Source organism: Peromyscus californicus, unplaced genomic scaffold, assembly GCF_007827085.1.
Source record: "Peromyscus californicus insignis strain IS unplaced genomic scaffold, ASM782708v3 Scaffold_11__1_contigs__length_118956290, whole genome shotgun sequence".
In the NCBI taxonomy this organism is placed as follows: Eukaryota; Metazoa; Chordata; class Mammalia; order Rodentia; family Cricetidae; genus Peromyscus; species Peromyscus californicus.
Genome location: NW_026294402.1, coordinates 32,006,624 through 32,032,618, shown reverse-complemented (window position 1 = coordinate 32,032,618; position 25,995 = coordinate 32,006,624). Strand labels below are relative to the sequence as shown.

Here is a 25,995-nt window from a genome sequence, read left to right as displayed (position 1 = left end):
AACTGGGTGTCTAGTGGAGATTCGGGAAGGCTCCCTCTGGCTTAGTAAGCAGTTTGGAATCTGAGCAGGCAGGACCAGAACCTGAGAGATGGGTTTGGGGCTAAATACTTTCCTCCCTGAGACACTTCCAGGGCTCCAGAAGAGCGCCATACTCAGATCACAGGTCCCACTGCGCTAGCTCGCACAGAGCGCCTGATTCGCATAGTGTCAGGGCACAGCACCACTCAAGACAGGTAGCACTGCAGAGACAGGCTGTCACACAGAGTTGATGACTTGTAAGATTGCTGCTGTTTTCAGTTCCCCATCCTCCGTGAGTAGTAAAACGGAAAAGCACAGACCAGAAAAAGGAGCCCCAGGAAACTCAGACTATCGGTCTCTGACGCGGAGAGAAAGTTTGAGAAAACAAGTGGTAGTACACAGCAAACAACTGCTAGCGAATGCAGAGAGATGGCCGGGGTTTGCGCTCACTGTGACCCAGGGGGCAGGGAGGTCAGGTGCAAGGGGCGGGGGCTCTGGCCATGGGCCTGGCTGGGGCGGGCCAGCCGGCGGGGCATTTAAACCACAGTCCCCAGTGTCGGGGACTCGTGCCGGCTCCGTACCCTCCGTTGTCCCAGCTCTAGGTACCGGCCACGCAAGATGCGGTCTTCCCTGGCTCCGGGTGTCTGGTTCCTCCGTGCCTTCTCTAGGGACAGCTGGTAAGCAGGGCTGGGGAGGGAGGCTGCCGGGACGCTCAGAGACTCACTCGCACTGGATGGCTGATGTCTCTGCTTGTCCCTGGGGTGGGGGAAGGGATTCTAGCTCTTTCTGGCACCGGCTCCTTCAGTGGCTGGCATAGGCGTGGAAGGTTAATAGCACAGATCTATTAATTCCACATTAGCCCAGACTAATGTATGGCCCTGGTGAGTCTTCATCCTTTCCAGTTTATCACCCGTGTCTGCAAACACAGGCACCTCCAACTCTTACTGGAGCACTTAGGGGATCTGAACTTGCCCGTGGGAAACCGAGGCCAGGGAGTGGTACAATATAAAGGTGGCCAGGGAGCTTAGGCCCCGTTTTAGTTTATTTTATTGATCGGATTAGGTAACAGAAGCCAGAAATCATTGGTTCTGGGAGCCTGCCTGGGGGCACCGGTCCAGTCTCAGGGATACCTAGCCAGGGTAGGTCTCTGGGAGCAGAGCTCTCCCAAGACTGGGTGGTCACCCTTAAAATCGTGAACTGGCTTTCACAGCAGCTGTCCTCGTGACCACAAAGTCACCCATCTGCTGGGAGGAAAGGTTTCAGCCACTCTCCATCAGAGCAAAGTGTTTGATTTGCTCTGATGGATGGGGTGCGGGTGGGGTGGGGGATGGGATTGGGGGAGACCTGGGAGTTAAAAATACTTTGTTAGTTGCCATCATTTATAAACTATAAAACTTAACAAAATAGTCAGTTGCTGGCTTCTTTTGAAAAACAGATGACATAGCATTGCCAAACCAAATTAAACTAAGGGTCACCTTTAGATTGGGCAGATTAACTTAGAGTGTGATCCATTTGGCCTGTTTTTAAAGTGTTTGGTTTCCAACCCTCTCAATCAGGCTAGTCATCACATACAATATCCTTTAGATGGTTTATCTGGTCCTTTTAAATTTTGGAACTATTAAACAGTTTTGTGTTTTCAGAAAGATATAAAATGACTCTGTAAGGATATTAACATGAGCATGTGTTAGAAAGTATATCTCCCTCATAATGAAGGAGCTAGAAGATGTGATAATTGGGGGGAAAGAGAATTCAGAGAGGGGAGTGAGGAGTTACTGTTTACTGTCCATGGCTACCAGCCATGGCTACACAATGGGAATATACTTGCTGCTCCTGACTTTATATTTAAAGGTGATTGAAATGACTTTTTATGCTATGTATATTTACCACAATTTTTAAAAGCATAATACAAATAAACTCATTTATACATTAAGACTCTTGAAGCTATCTCACTGATGGACATATTTTACAAGACTTACCTGTTAGCTACCACTTCAGAGAATAAAATAGCTCAATATCAAGAAAAACTAAAGTCAGGATATATGACAAACTAGATTCAGATAACCTGGAGAGTGTCCTCTCTTCAATACATCGTTGTTTTCTCTATAGACTCCATTTCGACTTTTTTAATATCTAAGAAAAACTTTTGATCACACAATAAAGTGGGTCTCCTTAGATTTAATCTCACTGCCTATGTACAGCAAAGGCATTAATTAACCAAGTAGGTCATGCAAAATTTGTGTTTAAGGTGTGTGTGTGTGTGTGTGTGTGTGTGTGTGTGTGTGTGTGTAGGTATGTATAGTTTTTTTCCTTTGGTGGGTGGTGCATGTGTGTCCCTGTGGAGGCCAGAGGTCAACCTCAGGTGTCCTTCAGGAGCCATCCCACCTTATTTTTGAGACAGGGTTTCTTGCTGAGACCCAGAACTTACCACTCAGCTCCACGGAGCAGCTTTCAGTAGCTCTAGCCTTGCGTAGGTGCCTTCCCGGCCCTGGGAGCGCAGATGCCTTCCCGGCCCTGCGGCCACCACCACTGTACCAGGCCCTTCATGTGGGTGCTGAGGATGGTGCTCAGCTTTGCAGTGAGCGCTTTGCTGGCTGAGCCACTGCTCCAGTATTTCATAGGTAGTCTTGCTTTGTTGCTTTTTTATAGTCATTTTACTATTTATTGCCTTGAGATAAGATGTTGAGAAACTGTCTTTACCAGATTTTACCTGCTGTATCTGTAGATTTGGGCAGATCCCTCTTTCATTAGGTCCCCTAAATATCCTAAGACTTTCAGACCCAAAAAACTGAGTGACTTTCTTTTACCTGTAAGACAAGGAACTCAGAAAACCACTTTCCTTGGGAGTGCTCTTTAGTATTGATGCCATACAGTGAGCCCTAGTTCCTTCTAAGGGGCTGATATAGTTATTACTAAATAGCTATCCTTGTCAAGTACAATATCCAACTAAGGCCTTGGGTACACAACCAGCTCTTCTAAATCTGTTCTTGTTAAAAAGAAAGAAGAGGCCAGGCGGTGGTGGCGCACGCCTTTAATCCCAGCACTCGGGAGGCAGAGCCAGGCGGATCTCTGTGAGTTCGAGGCCAGCCTGGGCTACCAAGTGAGTTCCAGGAAAGGCGCAAAGCTACACAGAGAAACCCTGTCTCGAAAAACCAAAAAAAAAAAAAAAAAAAAAAGAAAGAAGAGATTCTTATGGAAGCTTCACAAATAACCACATTGCCCTGTAAAACAAGAAGACTCAGAGTTTCTTTCGGCTTACAAAAAATACAATGCCTTTGAAATTGCTATGGGTTATGGATCACTTAAGAGGAAAGAAAAAGGTCTTCCTTATACAGGCATCCTGAAAATGGAGTGCTATAATAACATTTCAAGCATAAGTGACTGTCACTGGCAGTTTACTTACTCCTGTGCGATTGATTAGTGCTGGTCCTCCACATCTCAGTTTAGCAATCCCTGGAACTCAGCTTCTCTAGACAGAAGTCTTCTAACCGTCCTCTACTGTATAAAGTTGTCCAAATGAGACTGCCAGAAGAGTAAGTGGTCAACTTATAAAAATGAACAAACACATTTTTTTAAGAGAAATACCACATACAAAAATTCTGAGATGGGCTAGAGAGATGCCTCATCCATTAAGAGCACTGGTTATTCTTCCAGAGGACCCAGGATCAATTCCCAGCACCCACATGGCAGCTCACAACCATCTCTCACTCCACTTCCAGGGGATCTGATACCTTCTGGCCTCCATGGAAAACAGGCACGCATGTGGTGCACAGACATACGTGCAGGCAAACACTCATACACATAAAATAAAAATAAATACATTCTTAAGCCAGGCAATGGTGGCGTATGCCTTTAATCACAGCACTCCAGGCGGATCTCTGTGAGTTCAAGGCCAGCCTGGTCTACAGAGTGAGATCCAGGAAAGGCACAAAGCTACACAGAGAAACCCTGTCTCAGAAAAAAAAAAAGCAGCATGCAGTAATGGTGGCTCTGTCATTGTCACTGGTGATCATTACAGACGATGTTAACCCTGTGCACACTTCCTGTGCTAAACAGAATATAAGCTGAGGTGGAGACAGCACAGTAAGGCCGTATAGTGCGAAAGAAAATAGAAATGATTCGAGGCCAGCCTGGTCTACATGTAGAGCGAGCTCCAGGAAAGGCACCAAAACTACACAAAGAAATCCTGTATCGGAAAAAAAAAAAAAAAAGGAAAAGAAAAGAAAATAGAAATGAACTCTTGTCACATGTTGCTTTCACATGGGCCTGAGGAGAGCATCGATATAGACTGAAGATAACAGGTAGTCTTGAACTCTTCACCTGTGAACTAAGGATAACAGCAATCCCTACTCATCAGATTGCTGCTGCAAGGTTTAAATGGAGTCTTCAGATGGGTGCCAGGCTTGCCTTCAGCCCGGAAGCAGCCTCACTGCTGACTGTCGTTCTGTAAGCTTCCCATACCCCGTTGTACCAGGTTTGTCTGGTGTTTTTGTTTTGTTTTGTTTTTTAATGAAAGTTTAGTTTAGTTTAGTCCCTCCATGGGACACACTGGTAAAATAAGATACAGCAAAGGATGTAGCTTGTCCAGCACTGTATTGCTGGCAAAGGCTGCCCTGGAGTTGGATCCGGGTTGTCTGACTCCTAGCCCTTGGTCTTCCCCTTGTACTCCTGATGATCATGTGAGTGGAAAATAAAAATCACACTGTCATTTGGCTTTAGACAAATCACTTAATCTCTGTGAGGCTACATTTCCTTAATTAGACAAGGAAAATGGCAATACTTATATCTCAGAGTATTGATATTAAATGAGAGACTTGTTTTTTACATTTACTTAGTTCTTTTTTAAAAACTTTTTTTTTGCCGGGCATGATGGTGCACAGCTTTGATCCCAGCGGAGGCAGGCGGGATCTCTGTGAGTTCCAGGCCAGCCTGGTCCACAAATCGAGTTCTAGGACAGCCAGGGCTGTTACACAGATAAACCCTGTCTCGAAAAACAAAACCAAACCAGAAAATGTAATTGAAATAATTATCACTTTCCCAGCTACCCTCCCTCCAGCCCCTCCCATGCCCCCCACTCTCAAGTTGATAGCCTCTTTATCTTTGTGATAGGTGTGTAAATAGAAAGCTTTTGAAAGCACTTGGGCTAGTATAGTTGGGATTTGCTAGGCAGCTGGAATTTCTGTTGTAGATGGGATTCAGCCCTTGGGAGGAGATCACGTTTGGCTCAGTGACTCTGGCAGTCTTTGTCTGTGGACTGGTCATCGGGTACTCCAGCCAGTGGGAGTATCATGCAAGAAAGCAGGCTCTCAAGTGGGGCTGTGAGCGAGTGGCACCAGGTCTGTGGCGGTCATCAGAGTCTGTGGAGCTTCCACCCAGTAGGTGTTGGTTACTCTAACCCCTGGCAGGACTGAGTAGACAGCCTGTCCATGGCATTTCTGAGCCACCAAACACCCAGGGGGTCCTTAGCCCTGGGCCTGCCTGGTTCCTTGCCTTCTGTGCCCATATCTGCATGGGCATGCCTGGGAGCAGTGGACAACATAGGCATCTTTCCAGAGAGATGACTGTGGCTGCTGCTTACAGAGCTGGGTGAATCTCCTGGGGCCTTGTAAGGAGGAGAAACTCAGGACCTGGAGGAGGGAGCAGGGTGACGCTGCAGCTGGCTGAGCAGGAATGGGTGTGGAGGGAGATGGCTTTCACAGGAGGAGCAGGAGCTGAGGACTCCCACACTGTTTGTGTTTTCCCCATCCCTTAACCTTCCCATGGACGCTGGACAACGAAAGGGCTGACAGGTGGTTCTGTGCTGTGGAGTTGGTGAGGAAGAGAGAGCAGAGAAATATCCAAACACACACCCAGAGATGCTGCCCGTGTCAGATACTTGTGCACCCATTGTATTTTTTAGTCCTTGTGACAATCTTGTGTGGCCGTTTACTCTTTTATTTTAAAAATAAACCTGAGACTTGAGAGGTTAAACAAGTGGCTCAAACAGTGACAGTTAGCAGAACCAGAAATGAAGACTCAGCTTCTTTTGGCTGAAGTCTGATGTCCTTTTTCCCTCTTCTGCAGCCAGATCTGAGTCTCGGTTGGTTCCTGTCTCTCATCTTATTTTCCTGGTTCCTGCAAAGAGGTGCTCGATGGGGGGCAGCAGAAAGAACTGCTTAGGGAGAGCTGGGGAGGCCAGGGCTGTCTTGCCCTGAAAAGGAGTGATTCCAGGGATGCCGGAGTCTAACCCATCTTCCTGTCACCCAGCATGTGACCCTGAGGCCCATCCCCCACGTCTTGATTATTGCAGCTCACAGCAGCTGCTTTCTGGGCTTCCCCTTTTCTCCCTGAAGTTTCCTCTTTCCCTCCTTAAAGGACAGACCTGCGTGACACTCCCAGCCCCCACCGAATTGAGCGGCGGCGCTGTCTGCCCAAGCTGTGCCCACTGGTCTAGGAGGCAGCAAATGGCCTGGAGTTGTCTGTGTAGTTTGGTGGAGACCTTTCTCAGTCACGCTGTACCCAGTACTCCCTGAGGTCAGTGGTCAGGCAGTCCCAAAGAAACACCAGCACAAAGCACCGAAGCCACCTGAGGTCAGCGAACAGGCCCATGAACCCCGTGCCTCTCGTCCGTCCCATTCAAGCTGGGATTGAGTGTTGGATCAGGGGGATCCAGTGGACGTAAGGCTGGGCCCCAAGATCCTTCCCAGAGAAGAAACCACTATCTAGTAGCCACAGCAACTCAGAACATTCTAGGTGAAATGTATGGTTAAAGTGATGATCTTTTTTCAGGAAAGAGGAATATATATTTGAGAAGAAAGCCAACTAGGGAAGCCCCGAGTACTTAGAGTGAATGGACAGGACCATAAGCTGCAGCACAAGAAGTCACTTAGGCAAACAGGATAGTTGTGAAGGGAGCAAGTGTGTGGGCTTTAGAAGAGCTGGCCAGTAGCATCCTGAAGCCAGACACCCTCCCCCCCACATCTGATTGTCAGCAAGGGGAGGGGAGGCGATATCACCGCTTCCATAACCTCTAGCTTAGGCTTTGGGCCTTGAGTTCTGCATGCTCAGGAGACAGTGAGGGTGAGGCTGGGGCCAGGCCTCCTGAGGGTCCTGGAGGGAAGGCCATCATCCTATTTCCCTGGGCAGGACAACAGCTCTGTGGCCATCAGCACACCCCCATCCCCGCTGCACATGAACAAAGGTTCAGAAGAGTGGAGCTTTCACTTGTTAGCGTGCTGAGCCCTACATCATCTCTGTCTCTCAGAGCAGTACCAGCTAGAGGAGGAGGACAAGAGGTATGGGGTTCCATGGGCCTGATCCCTGCCCCAAGAAAGCTTTCTCCTCAGAGGCCTTCCCAGCCTGGCCTGGCCCTGCTCACTCTTGTACACGGCAGGCATGACCCAGGACTCTGCCCTTGGGTCTCTGTTCTTGGCTGGCCCTTCCCCATTAGGCTATCTCCTGGTGTTGGTGGAGGGCTTGGTAGAGGGTGAGGGTGGTGGCAAGTCCGCCTTGACCCTGGTCTGGCTGTTACTGTACCCAGCCCTCTATCCTTTTCAGAACTGCTGACCCCAGAACAGGCACACCCAAGAACAGATCACCAGGTTCATTTCCTCGGGGGAAGTGCCAAGGTCACCTGCAGCCACATCCTGACGTTGGTCTTCGAGGCTGTCCCAGGTTGAAGCCGGGGTGGCGATGAATGACCGAATTTAAACCCCATCGTCTCTCCGTCATGGTCAGGGCTGTCAGAGAAAAGCCTGTCTGTAGACAGAGGAGGAGGAGGAGGAGGAGGAGGCCGGGAGCAGGGGTGACTGAGGAGAGGGGTCTGTTTCCACCCCTCCAGAGATCAAAGGCTGCTCTTGGGGTCGTGTTAGCTTGTGGTGGTGGTGGTGGTGGTGGCGGTGGTGAGCAGGGTACTTAAGGGTGGTGTTTGTTCATTATCTGTTGCTACTTTGTGACAGATTGCTCCCTGTTCCTAGCCCAGAATCATTCTTAGTGCAAAGTCTTAATGAAGTTGATAAAGCTATTATCTAGGTGCTGGGAAAAAATGAGCTGGGTTGTCAGCTAATCGCTAAGAGATAGCTGGTCCCCCTCTATCTGACTTGGTTATTCAGTAACCACCATCTAGTGGAGGAGGTGGGACTCTAAGAAGTGCCACCCCTTGCTTAAAAAGCTTCAGAGGGTCATGGGGCAGCTAGCCCCACGTGGAGTGTTCTGAGGGCCTTCCCCCACATGTTCCTTGGCCCTGGACTGCTTGCTCTGCCCAGCTCTGCACCAGGACGGCCATCTCTAGCCCCATGCCTCTGCAAGTCTTCTCCCTGCTTCTGGGTCCTGAGGGGAAGGGCTTGTGAGAAGTGACACCTACAGGTCCTGCCCCGCCCAGAGTCCTCAGCTGTCAGGCCTGTGAATGAGCTTCAGATCTGCAGCCTCAGTCTAGCCCCACCCTTAACCTACCCCCATGTTCCTGGGCCCCTTTGAATGACAGCACCTGGGGCCCTTTCCATGAACACCTGAAAAGAGCCTGGCTAGTAGGAGGCTTGGCTCCAAGGAGGCTGGGGCCCAGCCAGAGCTGTGACTTGGAGCTTAACCTTCCACCCTTTAGAGGCCAGGCAGGAAGCCCCAGAGTGTCAGGCAAACACCAGGCAGCACGGCCAAGGAACCCTGGCTCTCAAAGGTCCTGTCCTTCCTGCTGACTTAGGGGTCAGGTTTTTTGTTGGAGGTTGGAATCTAGGTTGGGCAGGCCCCTGCAGGTCTGAAAGAAAAAAAAAAAAAATCACAGGTCAGAATGCCAGTATGGACTGGCTAATCCTCCTGTCTGCCCCAGGAAGACCTCAGCTACCCAGAATTACTTTCCTGTATGGTTGCAGATTCCCTCCCACCCATCCTAAACAACCCCAGGACTTTGTGTCCTAGGAGACTTAAGCATCCTGGAGAGGTAAGGAGGAGGGGCTGATGGCCTCCATAGTTCTGCCAGGCGAATAAAGGCCCAAACTCCCCCTTGTATTAGCAGCAAGAACTGCCTCTAGTCCTTCCGGATCTTCTTCATGTGCTAATCTGAAACAGAACCAGCCCTTTGTAAGTGTCCTGGGTTTTAGGAATGCTGTAAGATCTGTAACGTCTGTCAGGAGTTCCGTAAACAAGCTGGAAAAAGTACTTCTCAGAGGAGTAAACAGATTTGGGGAAGAAAACCATGCTTTGCCTAATTCTAAGTCCTTACTCTTTGCCCCTATAGACATGAACTTGAAACCTAGGGCATCCTGTGAGGCTGCCATGCACCCCGAAGTGGCTGACAGAATGGAAAGGCACAGGGACTGGCACTACCTTGTGGTGAGGAAGCCCACATGGGGCTTCTCCCTGGTTTCACCTGGCTCATATCCACAGCACCCTCACCTGGGAAAGCACAGCCCTTCTGACGGCTTCTAGTCCTCCTCAGGAGATAGTCCAAACTCTACTTCTTGGCACACAGGGCCCTACCTCATCCAGCCACTTTTCCTCCTGTGCTTGGCTCAGTCTCCCCTTCCAGATATCCTAGGCCAAACAGTTTTCCCAAACTGGCACTGTTATTTCACGCCTCTCTGCCTTCGCTCATGCTTGTCGCCTGGCACATACCCCACCCCCAGCCCTGGTTGACTTAGCCATCTCCTGCTTGATTTTGAAATGACATCTCCCGTTTCGGACACTGCTTACATCTCACTGGGTTTGGTGTCCCCCCCTGTGCTTCCTTGTCGCACGGGGCTTCCTGCTTTTATGACACAGTCACCCCAATTCTTCATATTTGTTTCCCCCCACTGATCTGTGAGCTCCAGAAATCAGATCTTTCTTCCCATTTCTCTTGCGATTGTGACATCCCTAGTGTGGTGCCTGTGACATGGTAGGCACATGCGTGGATGCAAAAGCAGTCTTGTTTTTTCCAAGAATATCAGGATGTTAGATTTGGACACGAATATGCCTGTTCTCTACAATGGCTTTTCCTACCCATGGTTGGGAGGGATGGAACTCTGGATGAAAGGGGCATGAAGCAGATAAGGATGAACATCTGGGAACTCAGATGGGAGAAAGCCAGGGAAAGATGGGCTGGACTTTCCTCTCTGGAAGCTCCTGGTGTGTGGGAGTAGAGCAGTGTGGAAGTTTGGGAGTTAAGGGGAAGGGTCTGGACAGCTGGTTCTGTCCATTCCTGGAGGCATCTGGAGTGTCTGCTGAGGTGCAGCCTGACTTCCGAGGTGATACTAGGGTCTGTTATTGATCACTCAGCACTGCTGGGCTCTCAGGGGACACAGTGGGACCTGAGCTCCTAAAGAGCTTTCAGAACCAGATAGGATCTGATGGGTTGTGACTGTGGCCACACATCCTGGCAAGGACCCTGGCCCCTCTACATGGTCAGCCAAGATAGTGGTCACAGAAGCTGAGCTGTGTGGCACTTAAAGGTGGTACCACAGGTACCCGGGGACCAGGACGAGAGTGACCTAGGTAGGGCTGATGCTATCATCCATGTACAATTGAAGAAGCCAGAGGCAGAAGGCTTACCTGGTGAGTGAGTGGAAGGTATCCCTCAAAACCGTCTGCTTTTCCCTGGATTAGGCAACAGCCCAGTTAACTATAGGGTTGCAGTGCCTGCCCATCCATTGCTCTTTGCCTGGGCTAGCTGGGTCCTCTCTCCCTAACAGAATTCTAGAAATCCTGAACTAGGAATCAGCCATATGGCAATTGGTAGACCTGGAAGACTTTGGTGTCAAGCTTTATGATGTCAATCACTGGGACAGGCAGGCACCTTGGGGTAGCCTTGGCTCCCTTGAAGTCCCTAGAAGACCTGTGCAATTGACATAGGTGCCTTGGGAACAAGTAACCAAGGAGATGCTTTGAGATTGGGTATCATTATGTAGCCCAGGCTGGCCTCAGATTCCCAATCCTCCTGCCTCAGCCTCCTGAGTGCTGGGACAACAGGTGTGCACCACCATCCAAGGTTTAGAAGAAAAAATACAGGGCCATGGAGAGAATAGAAACTGATGTCCAGGTAGGAAACTAAAATTCAGGGCAAAGTGAGACAGGATTTGGTAGCTCAACTCAATTAAGGCTTTGCAGAAACACCTTTTGTTTCACAAGAGGTGGCCTGTGTTGCTTAATTACATGCTTGGGGGAAGTGAGTTTAGAGTTTGGAGGTAGATAGATTACCAGATAGGGCAGGGTGAGCATCCGGTATCTGCCTTAGGTTCCTGGAGCCAAGAGAGATGAGGGATCCAGGGCCTGCTCACTCTTTCCCCGACCCTTCTCTTTAATGAGCCGAGGCACTGAGTCCTCTTCCAATGTCTGACATTTTCTTCCAGGTTGGTTGGTTTGTTGGTGGGTTGAAACTCAGGGCCTCAAGCATACTAATCATGTGTCCTACTGCTGAGCTGTACACTCAGCCCCATTCTGAGATCTATTTTCCATATACCTCCTGGTTCCTGGTTGCTGATTCAGCTCAGCCGATGCCTTGCTGGGGAAACGGTGACTCAGGAGGGCACTGCAGGATCCTCCCTAGACCCTTGGGTGAGGTGAAGTGGGTATGGTACTGTGGAAACTTGGGGAGACTTCGGATTAGACGGTTCTTTCCATCTGGCCAGCACATCTATTAAGAAGTAGGGCAGAGGAGGGCACATGGGACATGTGAGCCACAGAGGAAATAATCTTTCTGTGCAGGGGAACTGACGAGCCAGGGACCATGAGGGAGAGGACTCAGGTTTTGCCATCAGCTGTCCCAGCTCAGTCATCTCTTCCTATAGTCCAGACCAAGTCTGCTGTCCTCTAAGCACAAGGGGAATCTGGACCTCACTCTACAGACAGACCCTCCCCTTTAATTCCATCCCATGCCCATCATTTCTGACATTTAGAAAATGATTCCAACTCTCTGTGGCCATAGCTGTTCCACATATCCAGACACAGAGACAGCCTTGCCTCAGTAAGACCCCCGAAGGGCTAAGGGTTGGAAAGAAGGTGGCAGGAACAGGGGAGGTGCTTCCAACAGAGGTCCTTAGCTCCTAGACACTCTTGACCTGTGCCCTGGGAACTTGAGTCTAGAAGAGAGCCTGAAGGGAAAGCGTTGGTGCTGAGGTCTGGAGGATACTGTGGCTGGGCCTCAGGAGACTTGGCTGCTCCTCTCTCCTCCAGGTTCCGTGGCTTCATCCTGCTGCTCACCTTCCTCGTTTATGCCTGTTATCACATGTCCAGAAAGCCCATCAGCATTGTAAAGGTGAGGCTGGTTGGAAAGGGAGACTGCAGGACATGTTGGTTAATCGCCTTCCAAATTCCTTTACCCTGGTCACCGGAACTGCTCCTTCCACCTGGCAGATACCCATCGTTGGTGGCTCTTTCCTGCAGCCCTCCTGCAATGTTTTCCTACATGTGCCCTTTAAGTTTACCTTCCAGACAGCACTGTTGTTCGGTTCGGGTGAGCTAGGAAGGCAGAGGCTTCAGGCTCTGTGGATTCCATTCCTGAACGTCTTATGGCCACCTACCCCTGTTGGAGGGAGTGCTGGCAGGAGGGAGCATGGATTGTGGTGGGAAGCAGTGGTGCTTGTGATTGAGTAGCAGGTTGCTTGCTTCTCTCTGGGCCGAGTGGGCTCCAGGGGATGATATGACCCTTGACCCATGTGTTCCTTTGCCTTCCAGAGCCGCCTGCACCAGAACTGCTCAGAGCTGGTCAGGCCCGGCAATGACACCCACGATCCCAATGATACCACCTGGTGCAGCTGGAGTCCATTTGGTAAGAACAGGGTGCATCACTCTTCTCGACTTGCCCTCTCTGTGGGGATAGCCACCCAGCCAACTTTCTTTTGTCTTTCCCATCTGCTTTCAGACAAAGATGACTACAAGGAGTTACTGGGAGCTGTGGACAATGCCTTCCTAGTGGCTTATGCCATTGGCATGTTTATTAGGTAAGAGAAAGGCAGAGCCTATGCCCATTGGGGGTGGGGGTGGGGTAGATGCTTCATAACTGCTGCTTCTCCTGATTGACCTGGGGCTGCAGGCTAAGGCAAGAAAGCTGATAGTACCTAGGTGTGGGTGTGAGGCCGAGGCCCCACCCAGGTCGTTAGCCCATGGCCAGCCTCCTTTCTTCACTGTGGTCACCAGCCTGTTCCTCTGCCTGGTGGACAGGAAGCATTGGTGGGTATAGACCAGGGTCCTCTAAGCCCTGGACATGTAGATTCCAAAGGAGAGCCTACACAGTGCTGTCTAAATTATACAACCAGTGTGGGTCTCACCTGGCCAGCACCGAGCTTGCTGCCAGGAGTCACAGGTGGACAAGGCAGGGTGTGACCTTTGAGGAGCTCACAGCCTAGGAGAAAGACCCTTCCTTATCTCAGCAGCTCACTGAAAATTATTGACATGTTGGGTGATCATGCAGTGCAAGCTGGGATTGAAGACAAGGAGTTAAGGAAGGCATTCCAGATGAGCCCTGAAATGTGACGAACCATGGGCATGGCAGTGGGGAAGGACACCCAGGTGGGGGGCGCCAGTGAACACAGGCAAGTAGGGAACCGCTTGGAGTGCCGGTGAACCTTCACAGGGTTACCAGAAGGGGAGCTTTGAGGGAAGCGACAGCAGGAGACAGGCCTGAAGGATAAGGTCATTTGCAGAGGGCCTGCTCCAGGCTGTGGAAGGGAGAACCATGGGAGGAGTTTAGCTCGGTGTGAGGGAGAAGCTGAGGTAGGCTTGAAGTGGACAAGACAGGTTATAGCAAGGTTATAAGCCAGCGTGACAGCTGCCTAAGCTGCTGAACTTGGGGACAGAGGCTTCTGTGATGAAAGGAGGAGGGAGAATTTAGAATTTACAGTGTTGAGTGTCCCTTGCTTTAGGGACAGCCAAGTAATGGTACCCAAAAGGCAGTCTGGATATGACCCTGGAGCATAAAGGGACACACAGGGATGTGCTGAAAGGAAAAATGTAGAATGGCCAGCCAGCAGGGATCGACATAGGCAGCAGAATGTCAGAACAGTGTCAGATAAAGCAGAGGAGCCTTGGAAGTGAGGGCTGGAGTCAGTCTTGGAATGCAGAAGGACACAGGTCATCACTGGTAACCGTGGCCACAGTGGCTTCAGCAACATGCAATGGGAGAGGGAGGTGGTAGAGTGGACATGGCATTAACCTGGAGTTCACTCCTGTCCTTTTCTCCAGTGGAATCTTTGGGGAGCGGCTGCCCCTCCGTTACTACCTTTCAGCTGGAATGGTGCTCAGTGGCCTGTTCACCTCCCTCTTTGGCCTGGGGTACTTCTGGAATATCCACATGCTCTGGTACTTTGTGCTTATCCAGGTATGAGTCTGTCCTGCACTTGTTCCCCTCAAAGAGAGGTCCCTTGAGGTCCCTGGCCACCCCCAGGTCAGAGCAGACAGGAACTCGGTCTCCTTGCTCCAGTCCCAGACTCCTTCTGTCACCCCACTCAGGGCCCTGTTCCCCCAAAGTCATGCATGACTGGCTCAGTAAGCCTGCCTTGGATACTGCACAGAAGCTGCTTCAGATGCACGAGAAGGCCGGGCTCAGCTCACATGATCTTGAGCTAGAAGCCAGTTCATGACACTGTGTGTGGATGTGCAAAGGGGGGAAATGTAGGGTGTGGAGGGGCTCCTCAGCTGTGACACTGAACCTCCTCTACCCAGGGTGGGTGAACTCACTCACCTTCCCACCCTTCTCCTACAGATCTGCAACGGACTTGTTCAGACTACGGGCTGGCCATCTGTGGTGACCTGCGTTGGCAACTGGTTTGGAAAGGGAAAGTGAGTGTGATGAGGAGGTGGGAAGGACCCAGCGAGGGGAGGGGGTGGTGCCCAGAGTACTTTCAGGAGATCGGGTTAGAAAATGTGTCTTCTTGCTGGGTCTCACCCACTGAGAAGGAACATCTCTGGGGCTAATGGGGAGTGCCGTTTTTCTCGTCTTTAGGGTTTAACCCATAGAGCAGACAGGCTTCCCATACCAGGTGTATTATAATTTTTGATTGAAGGTCAAAGGGCTCCACAACGCTGTTTTCTTGGACTGGCTTTTGTATGAGGTTGCCTCAGTTTCTCACTTCAGCACTGTTGGTCTGACTGTTCAGCTCTGTTCCGGGGGCTGCCCCACACACCGTTTTTACAGTGTGCATGGCATCTCCCCACTAGATGCCAGTAACAAAACTCAAGTCATGGCCACTGAAAATCTCCAGATGTTTCCAGATGTCCCCTCCGGGGCAGAATCATGCCCAGTTGGAGACTACTGTTTTAGAGTGGTATTGATGGGGGTCAGAAGAGAAGAATGGAAGGTCCATGGTTTCCCCATGGTCAGGGTTCCCATCTGTGCTTGCCCAGGGGGCTGGCTAAAGCAAGGGACCTCCAAGCAGTGCTGTGACCTGCTGCTTAACAGCAGCCCAAAGCTTTTTCTGCACTGTCTTTGGGGTCTCTGAAAAATCTCAGTTGTGTGTACAGCTGGAGGCTAGAGGTAGCCAGCCTCTTGAGCTTGGCTGGGTGGGGGATTTTTTCTATTGTATCCCTTTTCCTTCCCTTTTCTCCAGGCGGGGATTCATCATGGGCATCTGGAATTCCCACACTTCTGTGGGCAACATTCTGGGCTCCCTGATTGCTGGAGTCTGGGTGAACCAGCAGTGGGGCCTGTCATTTATCGTGCCTGGCATTGTCACCGCTATCATGGGCGTCATCACTTTCCTCTTTCTTATTGAATGTGAGTGGCCCCTTCCCACCCGCGTGCTCTAAGGGATGCTTATGGGAGGAAGAGGCTGGAAAATATTCCGTGAGCATTGCTGTTCAGGATATTGAACGACTAGCTCTGTGACCCTGAAACTGTTTCTTTTCATCTATAAAGTGACAGTAGTACTTGTTCCCAAGGATTTCTGAAGGCGTAAGAGGGACGATGTAGTTTAAATATTGTGTCTATAGTGGGTGCTCTGCTAAAGGGCTGTGCCTCTTACATTCCGACGGATACTGTTTTCTCCCCATTCTCTGACAGCCCTGAGTTGGCAAGGCCAGGAGAATCGCTACTCATCCAAGGGCAGTCATGACATCGTTCCAAGGAGAGGCAGCTGCTCTAGAAAGCCTGCTCCCTTAACGCTGGGGGCCACACGGGGTGTGCAGGGCTAACTCTGCACTAGCTTGGACCCTGAGGCCCACTGTAAAGTGAGGGGCTGACCTACTGGCAAGCTTCTCAGAAAGGTCTTTGTTTTCCCCCAGATCCAGAAGATGTGGATTGCACCCCTCCTCAGCACCATGTGAGTATACCATCCCAGCCCTAGCCCTGACTGCCTCGCATGAATTGGCCATGGGAGGGCAAGTTGTTGAAGGAGGGGACCACCTAGTGACTTCACAGACCGTGTTGGGCTCTTGGGTTAACTGCCCCACAACCAGATGGGCCTGCCAGCCCAAAGAGAGAAGCATACACCACCACCTCCAGGATGGGTGCCCCCTACCTCTTACCTGGGCCACCCTTCCCATGAGAGAAGGTTGGTAAGTGGCCCTGCCCACAAAGAGGGATCTTCTCTTTTGCTCAGGGTGACCTGGAGAAGGAACGAGACAACCCCGAGGATCCTGTGAATGGTCCCTATTCCCACAGGGAGTCCAATGTGGACATTGCAGTCAGCTCCTCCAAGGAGCAGGGCTCTGAGCCTGAAGCCATCAGTTTTCTGGGGGCACTCAAAATTCCGGTGAGATGTTTGTGGAACGAAGGGAAGAGACTCTCTCTCGAGTTCTCCATCAGACATTAGGGGATGGGATGTGGGTGGCAAGTGGTTTCAAGAATTTCTGTCCAGATTGTAGGGTGGCTGCTCGGGAAGACTGTCTTGACATGACATGAAGCATTAGGCACATTGCTGCCATTAGGGTGGGCTGTCTATTTGAGGTCGCTTTGTATGGACGTGATCATAGTCATGGGGGAGTACTGTCCTATCTGTGGGACCCCCACTGGATCAGGGGTCTCTTGAGCACCTTTCCATTGTGCCCTCTCTTGTGCTGCCCAGGGTGTGATCGAGTTCTCGTTATGTCTGCTCTTTGCCAAGCTGGTCAGCTACACCTTCCTCTACTGGCTGCCCTTGTATATCTCCAATGTGGGTGAGTCAGTCCAAGGGGAAGAAGAGCCGAGAAAAAGGGTCTCTGCTGCTGCAGGGAGGACACCAGACCTGGGTTTGATTCTGGTACACAAACTAAGAAAGGCTGAGCCTCTCTTAGGTTGGGATTTTTTTTTGGGGGGGGGCAGGGGGTTCGAGACAGGGTTTCTCTGTATAGTTTTGGTGCCTGTCCTGAATCTCGCCCTGCAGACCAGGCTGGCCTCGAACTCACAGAGATCTACCTGGCTCTGCCTCCCGGGTGCTGGTAATAAAGGCGTGAGCCACCGCCCGGCAGGTTGGGAGATTTGCTTGGTTACTTCATTAAGTAGGATGCTGAGCCCCATGCACTGTCTCCAGCCATTTGTCCCCTTGGAGCTGAGTTGGACCTTAGGAGCATAAAGCTGTGTCCTGCAATCCAACCTGTGTGTGGGCTGCTTGGTCCAAAGGTGGGCAGAAGTCTGCCTTGAACACCTCCAACTCAAGGAACAGGCTGTGTGAGCTTTCTTACTCCAGACTCCGAGGCTCTTCTTCCAAGGACCATCATGAGAGTGGTGTCTTTGTACTGGGGTCTTCTGGGAAAGCTGCCTCATGCAATGGCTGCTCTCTACTGCCCCTACCCAAGGATGTAAAGATGAAAGAACTCACTGTTTGAGTTCTACCTGCTCAGAGTCTCTGCTTTGCCATTGATGGGTAACACACCAAAAAAGCACCATGTTCTGCTTTCCTGACCTCCAGGATTCTGAGAGCCCCATCCCTTATTCAGGACCTTTCACCCAGGGCTGTTTCACTCTTTCTCAACTCTGGAAAGGAACAATGGTTCTCCTGCCCCCCACACATTAACTCTGAATGGGAGACCAGGAAACTATGGGGATTAGTCACCAGATCTCAAACTGTAGCTTGCCCCATAGCTCTAAATGAGGGGCCCCTCTCTCTGATACTGGTGGAGTACTAGGGCACTTTTGTAGGCGTTGTGACCTTTTGTTTTGTGGCTTTGATGCTGACTTCAGGGTATGAATCAGCCTTGAGGGTGGAGTTACAAGTCAAGCTTCTGGGTCTTCCCCTTTTCTAAGCCCAGGGTCCCCGTCTTCCTGCAGGTCTCCTGTGGCTGTGGGCATTAGCACAGACCTAAGGTGGTCTGCCTAGGAAGAGCCCTTGTAGAGGTTGCTTCTAGATCAGAAATGGGTGGTTGGGCCGAAGCTCAGTCAGAACTTTACACTCCAGGAGAAAGAGCTAGAGGCACACCAGGATTGTAGGAGAGACCTTGCTCTGAAAGGTCTAGGCCATCCTTCAGGGAAAGAGGGAATTTTAGGAGTTGGAGCCTGAAGGAGTATATCCCAAGCTACTGCAAACTCACCCTGTGGCCCTGGCCAATCACTTGACCATAGGCCCTCAGCTTCTTCCTTGGTCTGGACCAATGTCCCACAGGGACCCTTCCAGCTGTGGCATTCAGGACATTTGCCCCAGCCTCCCTATGTGTCTGATCATGTTTTTTTTTTTGTGTTTTCCATAGCTCACTTCAGTGCCAAGGAGGCTGGGGACCTATCCACACTCTTCGATGTTGGTGGCATCATAGGTGAGCCCCTGTCCTTTTGTCCTGGCAGGCTGTCTTTCCTGCTTGCTTCTTTGCAGAGGTGTAGAAAGAAGGGACAGCAGGCCATGATCTGGGCAGTGGCCCCAGAGAAGAAAGGCTCTTGGCATGTTCTCACTTGTGCTCCTGCGAGGCTGGATGGGCCTAAGAAAGATGATCTTTGTGCTTCGGTTTCCTGGAGTGATGGGTGCAGGGGAAGGTTGCAGAGAGAGAGATGGTCTTTCCTAAGGTCAGGCCAGCACTGGGCAGGCCGATGGAACAGAACTGGGCAGCAGATGAGGAACAGGATGGTTGTGTCAGGAACAGCGTGTGAGTGAACGTGTGTTCCAGGTGGCATCATGGCAGGGCTCATCAGTGACTACACCAACGGCAGGGCCACCACTTGCTGCATCATGCTGATTCTGGCTGCTCCCATGGTATGTTATAATCTCAGAGTGCATATGCTGTGATCAGGGGTCTGCACCTCATACCTGTGCGTCCATCTCTACATGTGCATACATAGCTGTCTCTCTGTACATATGTGCACATGTATTCCTGGGCACATGTGGAGAAAGAGAAGTGAGAGTCAGCAGAGGACCAGGCCCTGTGAAAAAAGGGACACCAGCTGCTCCATGTTTTGACCAAGGAATAATAAAGAGGTTGAGGATAGACACAAGAGAAGACTTTTTTGGGGAAAGGGAAATTATAGAGCCATACCTGATGGTACATGCCTGTAATCCCAATGTTTGGGAGGTAGAGGCAGGGAGAATCAGGAGTTCAAGGCCTTCCTCAGCTACAGAGTGAGTTTCAGGACAGCCTGTGACAGAGTGAGTTTCAGGACAGCCTGTGACAGAGTGAGTTTCAGGACAGCCTATGTTGCATGACACTCATCTCAAAACAACAACAACAAAAAAACCCAACAACAACAAAAAAGAGAAATTAGAGATTACATGGTTTGACCATCCATTTCTGGGACAAAGACTTGAGAAGTCTGGATGTACAAGGAGGGAAGTGATACGTGGCATTCCAGAGCAGGTGGCTATTCCAGACTCTGGTCTAGCCCAGCAAGAGGAAACCAGCTTCGACTGTCTCCTTCCTCTTTCAGATGTTCCTGTACAACTACGTTGGCCAGAATGGAATAGCCAGCTCCATAGGTGAGGAGGTGGTGTGAATCACTAGAGAGGCTCTGCCTGGGGAGCTCCATGAAGTGGGTGTGAGGTCAAGGCCAGGGAGTGTTGCTTGCTCTGGCCGTGGGGCTGCACCCAGCCCCTCATCTCTAAGAATACCATCTCTGCTGTCTTCCCAGTGATGTTAATTATCTGTGGGGTCCTGGTCAATGGCCCATATGCACTGATCACTACGGCGGTCTCTGCTGACCTGGTGAGTGGGCCACTCCTGGGTATCAGGCCAGTCTGAGGACTTGGTCAGGGGCTCTGTTGTCCTGTAGAACCTCCATGGGCTCTTTCCTCTCAACCCCAGGACCCCATCACCACCCTCCTCAAGTTAGCTTTCTCCCAACGCTACTTTTACGCAGTGGTTTTGCTCAGCTTGGGCTGTCCCACCCTACTCTCTCTCCCCAGGGCACACATGAGAGCCTGAAGGGTAACGCCAAGGCCCTTTCCACTGTCACGGCCATCATCGACGGCACTGGTTCCATAGGTTTGTTACTGGTTTGGGCTCCTGGCAGCTGAACCCCAGCCTTGTCTTGGGTGGACCCCTAGGTGCACTGCCCAAGGTGGTCAGGGAAGGTATGTATCCTGCTTTCATGAAACTGTTGTGTACAGGTGCGGCTCTGGGGCCCCTGCTGGCCGGGCTGATTTCCCCCACAGGCTGGAATAACGTCTTCTACATGCTCATCTCTGCCGATGTCCTGGCTTGCTTGGTAAGAGTTCTTGGGGTACATGGATGGCTATTGGGGAATGTCTCCAGACTGGAACTCTGGCATGAAACATTAGGGCTTCTGGGATGGTGAGTCAAGGGTAGCTGCCTTTTGCTCAGAATGTCTTCCTGTGGGGAATGCTGTTTTTCTCAGCCATCTGGCCCATGGATCAGCTGAGCCTGGAAGATCACAGTGTCTTCCCTTCCCTCTCTGCCTTGAACTCCCCACAGCTCCTCTGCAGGTTGGTGTACAAAGAGATCCTGGCCTGGAAGATGTCCCGGAGCAGAAGCAGCGGGTGAGTTCCCTAGCAGAGGAAGCCCTGCTCCTAACATCTCTTCTGGGACTCTACCCAATGCTCAGTTACTCTGTCCTCTGTCTGTGCTGGTCCACCCTGGGCCTCAGGAACAGAGGAAGCCCTGCTCCTAACATCACTTCTGGGACTCTACCCAGTGCTCAGTTACTCTGTCCTCTGTCTGTGCTGGTCCATCCTGGGCCTCAGGAACAGAGGAAGCCCTGCTCCTAACATCACTTCTGGGACTCTACCCAGTGCTCAGTTACTCTGTCCCCTGTCTGTGCTGGTCCATCCTGGGCCTCAGGAACACCGAAGCAGCTCCTGGTCCTTGATGTACCATTGGACCCCCATCCCACCCCAGACCTGCTAACCTTTCCCCTCTTGTCCCCGTGTGTCTCCATAGCTCTAGTCTGGCCCTAACCCACCCGCGATAGTATTTTCCTCAAGTCCCGTGAGTTTGTGAGTATTTTCTTCAAGTCTGACTAATACGCCATCAGAATGTGGGCTGCATGTGAATCTTCTCCTCTCCTGTGTGTGATTTCCCCCCAACCCCAACCAGCTTTTTCTGTTTCCTTGGGAGCCATACCTGGAGATTCAAGCTAGTCAGAACATGGTGCTTGGGAAGTGTTTCTCAGGGGACCTGAGATGCTACAGAGGGCTTTGGACACACCCGTAGGGCAAAGGGGGCAGAGATACAGAATCCTTTCTTCTCTGAACCAAGGCTGAGCTGCAGGTGCCTCCTAAACATCAGAAATCAAAGCCACCTGCCCCCTCTGCCTGGGGTGTGTGGAAAAAGGCAACTATGAAATCAAAGCCTCTGGAACAAATTGCAATCAAAGTGGCTAGTCCGGTGTGGTTTCTGCCTGGTGTCCAGTGGTGGTGGGTATGGAAGGCGCATAGGTCAGTGACTGAGTCGGCACTGGCCAGAGGCTGAGGTGCTGGTGATTGGGCGACTGTCCCTGGGGCCTTTCTGGTGGTCCTTCTAGCAGAAGTATTTTACTAAGAAGGAGCTGGCCAAGCCTGGACCTGGGCTGGATGGTAAAGTGAAGAACCCCCCTCTGGGGGTCTGAGAACCTATACAGTATCTGGGGAAGTACTTCCACTTTAAGAAGGCCTCATATAAGGAGCAAAGTTGAAAGCAGGAAGCAGTACTGGAAGTGGAGCCGTTCACAGGGTCTGTCCTGTGTCCTGCCCTGGAGGAGGGGAACGGGGCTGGACAGTGTGACTGATCTCCTTTCACCCACATTCTCTGGACTAGGCTTGAGGGGAGCCTGGAAGAGGAAGAAAAGCAGAAAGGGAGGGGAAAAGTGTGTAGTGAGCTGGAGTGGAGGCCAGCCATGTCCACTGTAGCACATCTCTCAGCCACCTCGAGGCAGGTGTTCTCATTTGAAGTGAGGGGCCGGGCCTGGCAGGACCGAAGACTGAACCCAGGTTTGTGGGGATAGCTGGCCTTTGTGGGCGCTGCAGCTCTCCTAGGCTGGTTTTCTGGAAGGCCCATTAAGAAATGGACAGTGATTTCCTGGAACAGGGAGTGCTCTAGGCTGAGAACCTCAAGTCCCTGGACATTCTTGGTTTCTCTGCACACTGACCTCTAAGACCTTGGCAAACTCCTCAAAGTCTCTGCATTATTGAACATAATGGGGATGTTTCCCTCAAACACCTGGTAGGGTTGGGCTGAGGTTCTCTGAGAAGGTGGCTTACGTGGTTTGATGCTTTGTAAAGTGGCCACATGTGGCAGAAACACTTTGTTTTCCATATTGTTCTGGCTTGTTAGTGCCTGCCCAAGAAGTAAAAGGGAACCCTAATTACGGACCGCATACATGAAAGGCAGAAGCTTATTAAGTTGTGGCTTACTTTCTCTTTCATCTCTTCTCTCCTGTTCATGCAGATATAAACAAATATGAGGCCTCAATTGGAAGAGCAGCACCGAGGGTCTCTGCTGGGTACCCAAAGTGCTCCCCCATGAGCAAGAGACTGGAAACTTCCATCACAAGGTGAGGCAAAGCCTCCTGATCCAACCAGTTCAGCCCAAACCCACCCTGCCACTAAGGGCACAGAAGACTATGGGAAGGGACTGCCTAGCACCAGGCCTGGGAAAATGGAAGATTTCAAGGCCTGGAGCTCCGGGAGCCACAATCAGAAGGGATGGGGCTGAAACCAGAAGGGAAGACATGTTCAGACTCTTGCTTATTTGGATTCCAAGCAAGGACCAGAGCCTGGAAAAGATGCCTATCTCCTTCCCACGTTAAATTATAAATAATCTCTGTAATTGGCCTGTACCTACCTATGGGGGCATCTCACCTTGCTTCAAAGGTGCTGGGCCTCTCTCTGTCCCTTTGCTCACGAACTGGTCTTTATGGATTTCCCCAAGTAGGACCCTCGTACCTGCCCTCCATTGATCCTGTTAGAACTCAGCCACTTTGGAGCATTAGCACTGCTCTTGCAGAGCCGAGGCTAAAGTGGAGCAAGGGAGCTGCCATGAGTGCTGGGTGGAGGGGACTCACTCTTGGCTCCTGAGCATCCCCATCCTCAGAGTCCAGCACCCCCTCGCCTCACCCTGAAGCTGCCTCAGGGGACGAAGACACTGAGGTCGGTGCTGTGAAGACTAGGGGTGTCGGGCACAACTGAAAATGCTGGTGTGTTAAGCCCTGGGTGCTCCCTGCATGGCAGCCCTCCTGTAGGAATGAACAGGAAATGGATCCGAAATGACTTAACACTGAGCATAGATGTCAAGTTAAGCAAGAAGCGAGTGTACCACTTGATTCATCCAAGTAACGGCTCCACGGCAGTTGCTTGGAGCCGTCTTGCAGCCCTCCTCTTACCTGGTGTTCTGATGCACATGCTCCTTCCACTCTGAGTCCTAGATCATGACATGCCAGGCTGACTCCTGGCATTTCCGCCTGACTTTTAAGCTGCCCATCGGCACCAATACAGATTTGTTTTGCCAACAGTGGCCTGTGCTTATCCTTGGTGGGGCCTGGCCTAGCAGCAGCTGTGGGGCTCATGAGGGCAGTGAAGAAGTGTCACTGGACCAAAGACCAAAGTGTTCTGGAGCTGTGACAGCTGCATTCCCAGAGGACATACTCATGACATTGATAACACATGCAATACAGCAGGAGCCTAGACCCCCATATAAGATACAATCATTGCATGTGCTAGGATGCTGTGTTGGTCAGTGCGTTCGCTAGACACATTGGCCTCAGCAGTAAAATATAAAGCTCGTATGCCTGATCCTCACTTTGATTCTGCAGGAAGCAGTCAGTCAGGAGCCTCTTATATTCAGGACTTGGTAGGAGACAGGGTCTGACACATGGTATTTTGCTCAGTGTTCATAAACTTTCTAGACCAGAAAGGATTTTTAACTAGTGTTATATGGAAGGGGCAAACTTAAGGCGAAGCTGTGTTACTTCTGAAGACCACTAGATGGTGATACCATCCCGTGATAGAGTCCAGGGTGGGCAGGTGTTGCCATTCTGTTTTAGAGAAGGAAGCCTGCACGCTTTCCTGACTTGCAGACTCCTCCCCACCATCCCTTGAAGGTCAGTGTTAAAGGAGTGATTCTTGGAAGTCTTCTCCCTCCCAGCCTCATTATTATGTTCTTCCTGTTTCCTCATCTAGAACAAGAATACCGTTCCTTGTACCATGGCGTTGATGTGAGGGAGATAAGTGCAGATCACACTCGCTGCCCATGTCTCCTTAGCAGATGAAACATAATATGAGACTAGACAGAATACAAGTCAAAGAGGGCATGGGGATAAGTAGTGACCTAAGTTGAGGGCTACACTGTCCATCAAGTCCAGACCTGATGGGACAGGGCCGGTAGGGGTGTCCCTGGTGGCTTCAGATGGGACAGCTTCTGAGGGCAGAGTTCACAGGCTTTGTATGACAAGGCAGGGAGGCAGGGAAGACAGGAGGAGCTAATAGGAATCTCGTCAAGCCTTCCTGTGTGAGGCATAAGGACCAGAGCGTGAACAAACATGCACTCCAGGCAGGCAAGAGAGACATTACAAAGCTTCAAAAGATTTGTGGGAGCCCAGAGCAGGGCTTCAGAAGTGAGGGCTTAGGCTGCAGGTGTATGAAGAAGGTTGGGGGAAATTGCAAATGTACCCTTTTGTACTCACCAGGCCAGGTTGTCTGCACCCCCCTTTACTTCCCCAGCTCTGGGCACAGTCTGTTCACCAGAGGCCCAGTACCTGTCTTCTTTCAGGCCTCTGCACTCACATGGGGCTAATGCAGGAACATTACGTTAATTAGTTATTCATTTAATTTAACTTCACATTTGGTCTCAATTAAGCTTAAAATGTTCTTCCTTATAGATGCTACAATAGCACGTGTAATTAAAAGGCAATAACTCTTTGTGTTTCTCCTTTAGAGATCCATTGGGAGGCTGGGCTAGTGTGTGAGAGGAGGGGTGTGGGGGGAAAGTGCCTCTTGTAGAGATGAGCACTTGGAGGCCCCACTGAAGGTGTGAGGAGGGAACTAAACCAGGCTGAGGGTGGGGAGGGTCGAAGCAGGGAGCCCTGAGACCTAGATAAAGCAACAGACCTTGTCCATGAGGCAGTGGGAGTAAGGGAGGTTGTGGCTGTGGAAGGAGGCCATCCTTACAGCCATGAAATGAGGCCCTATATTCTGTAGTAGGTATAATGCCTCCCACCCAGAATGTCTACACCCTAACTCTTCGAACCCAAGACTGTAGATTAGGGACCTTGGCATGGTTTGTCAAGTGGCTCCCTGTGAAGGTCAGTGAGGCGGAGACGAAGAGAATGGAAGATGTTACACCGCTGCCTTTGAAGACAGAAAGAGTCCATCAGCCCTGGAATGTGGGTGACTTCTAGAAGCTGGAAAAAGCAAATAGATCCTCCTCTAGAATCTCTCCAAAGTATCACCCTCAGCCCTGTGGGATGGTAAGGTAATACGTGTGCATTGCTCTAGGCCACTTGAAGTGTGTGTGTGTGTTACAGCAGCAGTAGGAAACTAATACGCATCACTGGTGTAAAACGGGGCATGACCAACTTGCAGACAGAAGCATCGGACAGCACAAGAAATCCCCAGTGCTGGGACGCGGCTCGGTGGGTAAAGTGTTTGCCGTGCAAGCATGAGGACCCGTGTTTGATCCCCAGAACCCAGGCAACAAAGCCAAGCATGGTGGCAAGTTATAAGCCAGCACTTGAGAGGCAGAGACAGGCAGATCCTCGGGGCTTGTTAGCCG

At 50.9% G+C, this 25,995-nt stretch overlaps 1 protein-coding gene across 1 annotated transcript; it reads left to right on the top strand.

The window, feature by feature from the left end:
* On the top strand, positions 1 to 25,142 carry Slc37a2 (solute carrier family 37 member 2). Its single transcript, XM_052756647.1, has 18 exons — positions 1 to 695; positions 12,136 to 12,217; positions 12,637 to 12,730; positions 12,824 to 12,902; positions 14,143 to 14,278; positions 14,663 to 14,739; positions 15,507 to 15,673; positions 16,180 to 16,217; positions 16,497 to 16,649; positions 16,962 to 17,052; positions 18,559 to 18,621; positions 18,967 to 19,052; positions 19,721 to 19,769; positions 19,922 to 19,995; positions 20,196 to 20,274; positions 20,400 to 20,497; positions 20,725 to 20,789; positions 22,675 to 25,142. Exons 1-18 carry the CDS (start codon positions 637 to 639, stop codon positions 22,688 to 22,690), a joined length of 1,506 nt encoding a protein of 501 aa, XP_052612607.1. The 5' UTR covers positions 1 to 636; the 3' UTR covers positions 22,691 to 25,142.
* Positions 25,143 to 25,995: the final 853 nt, after the last annotated feature.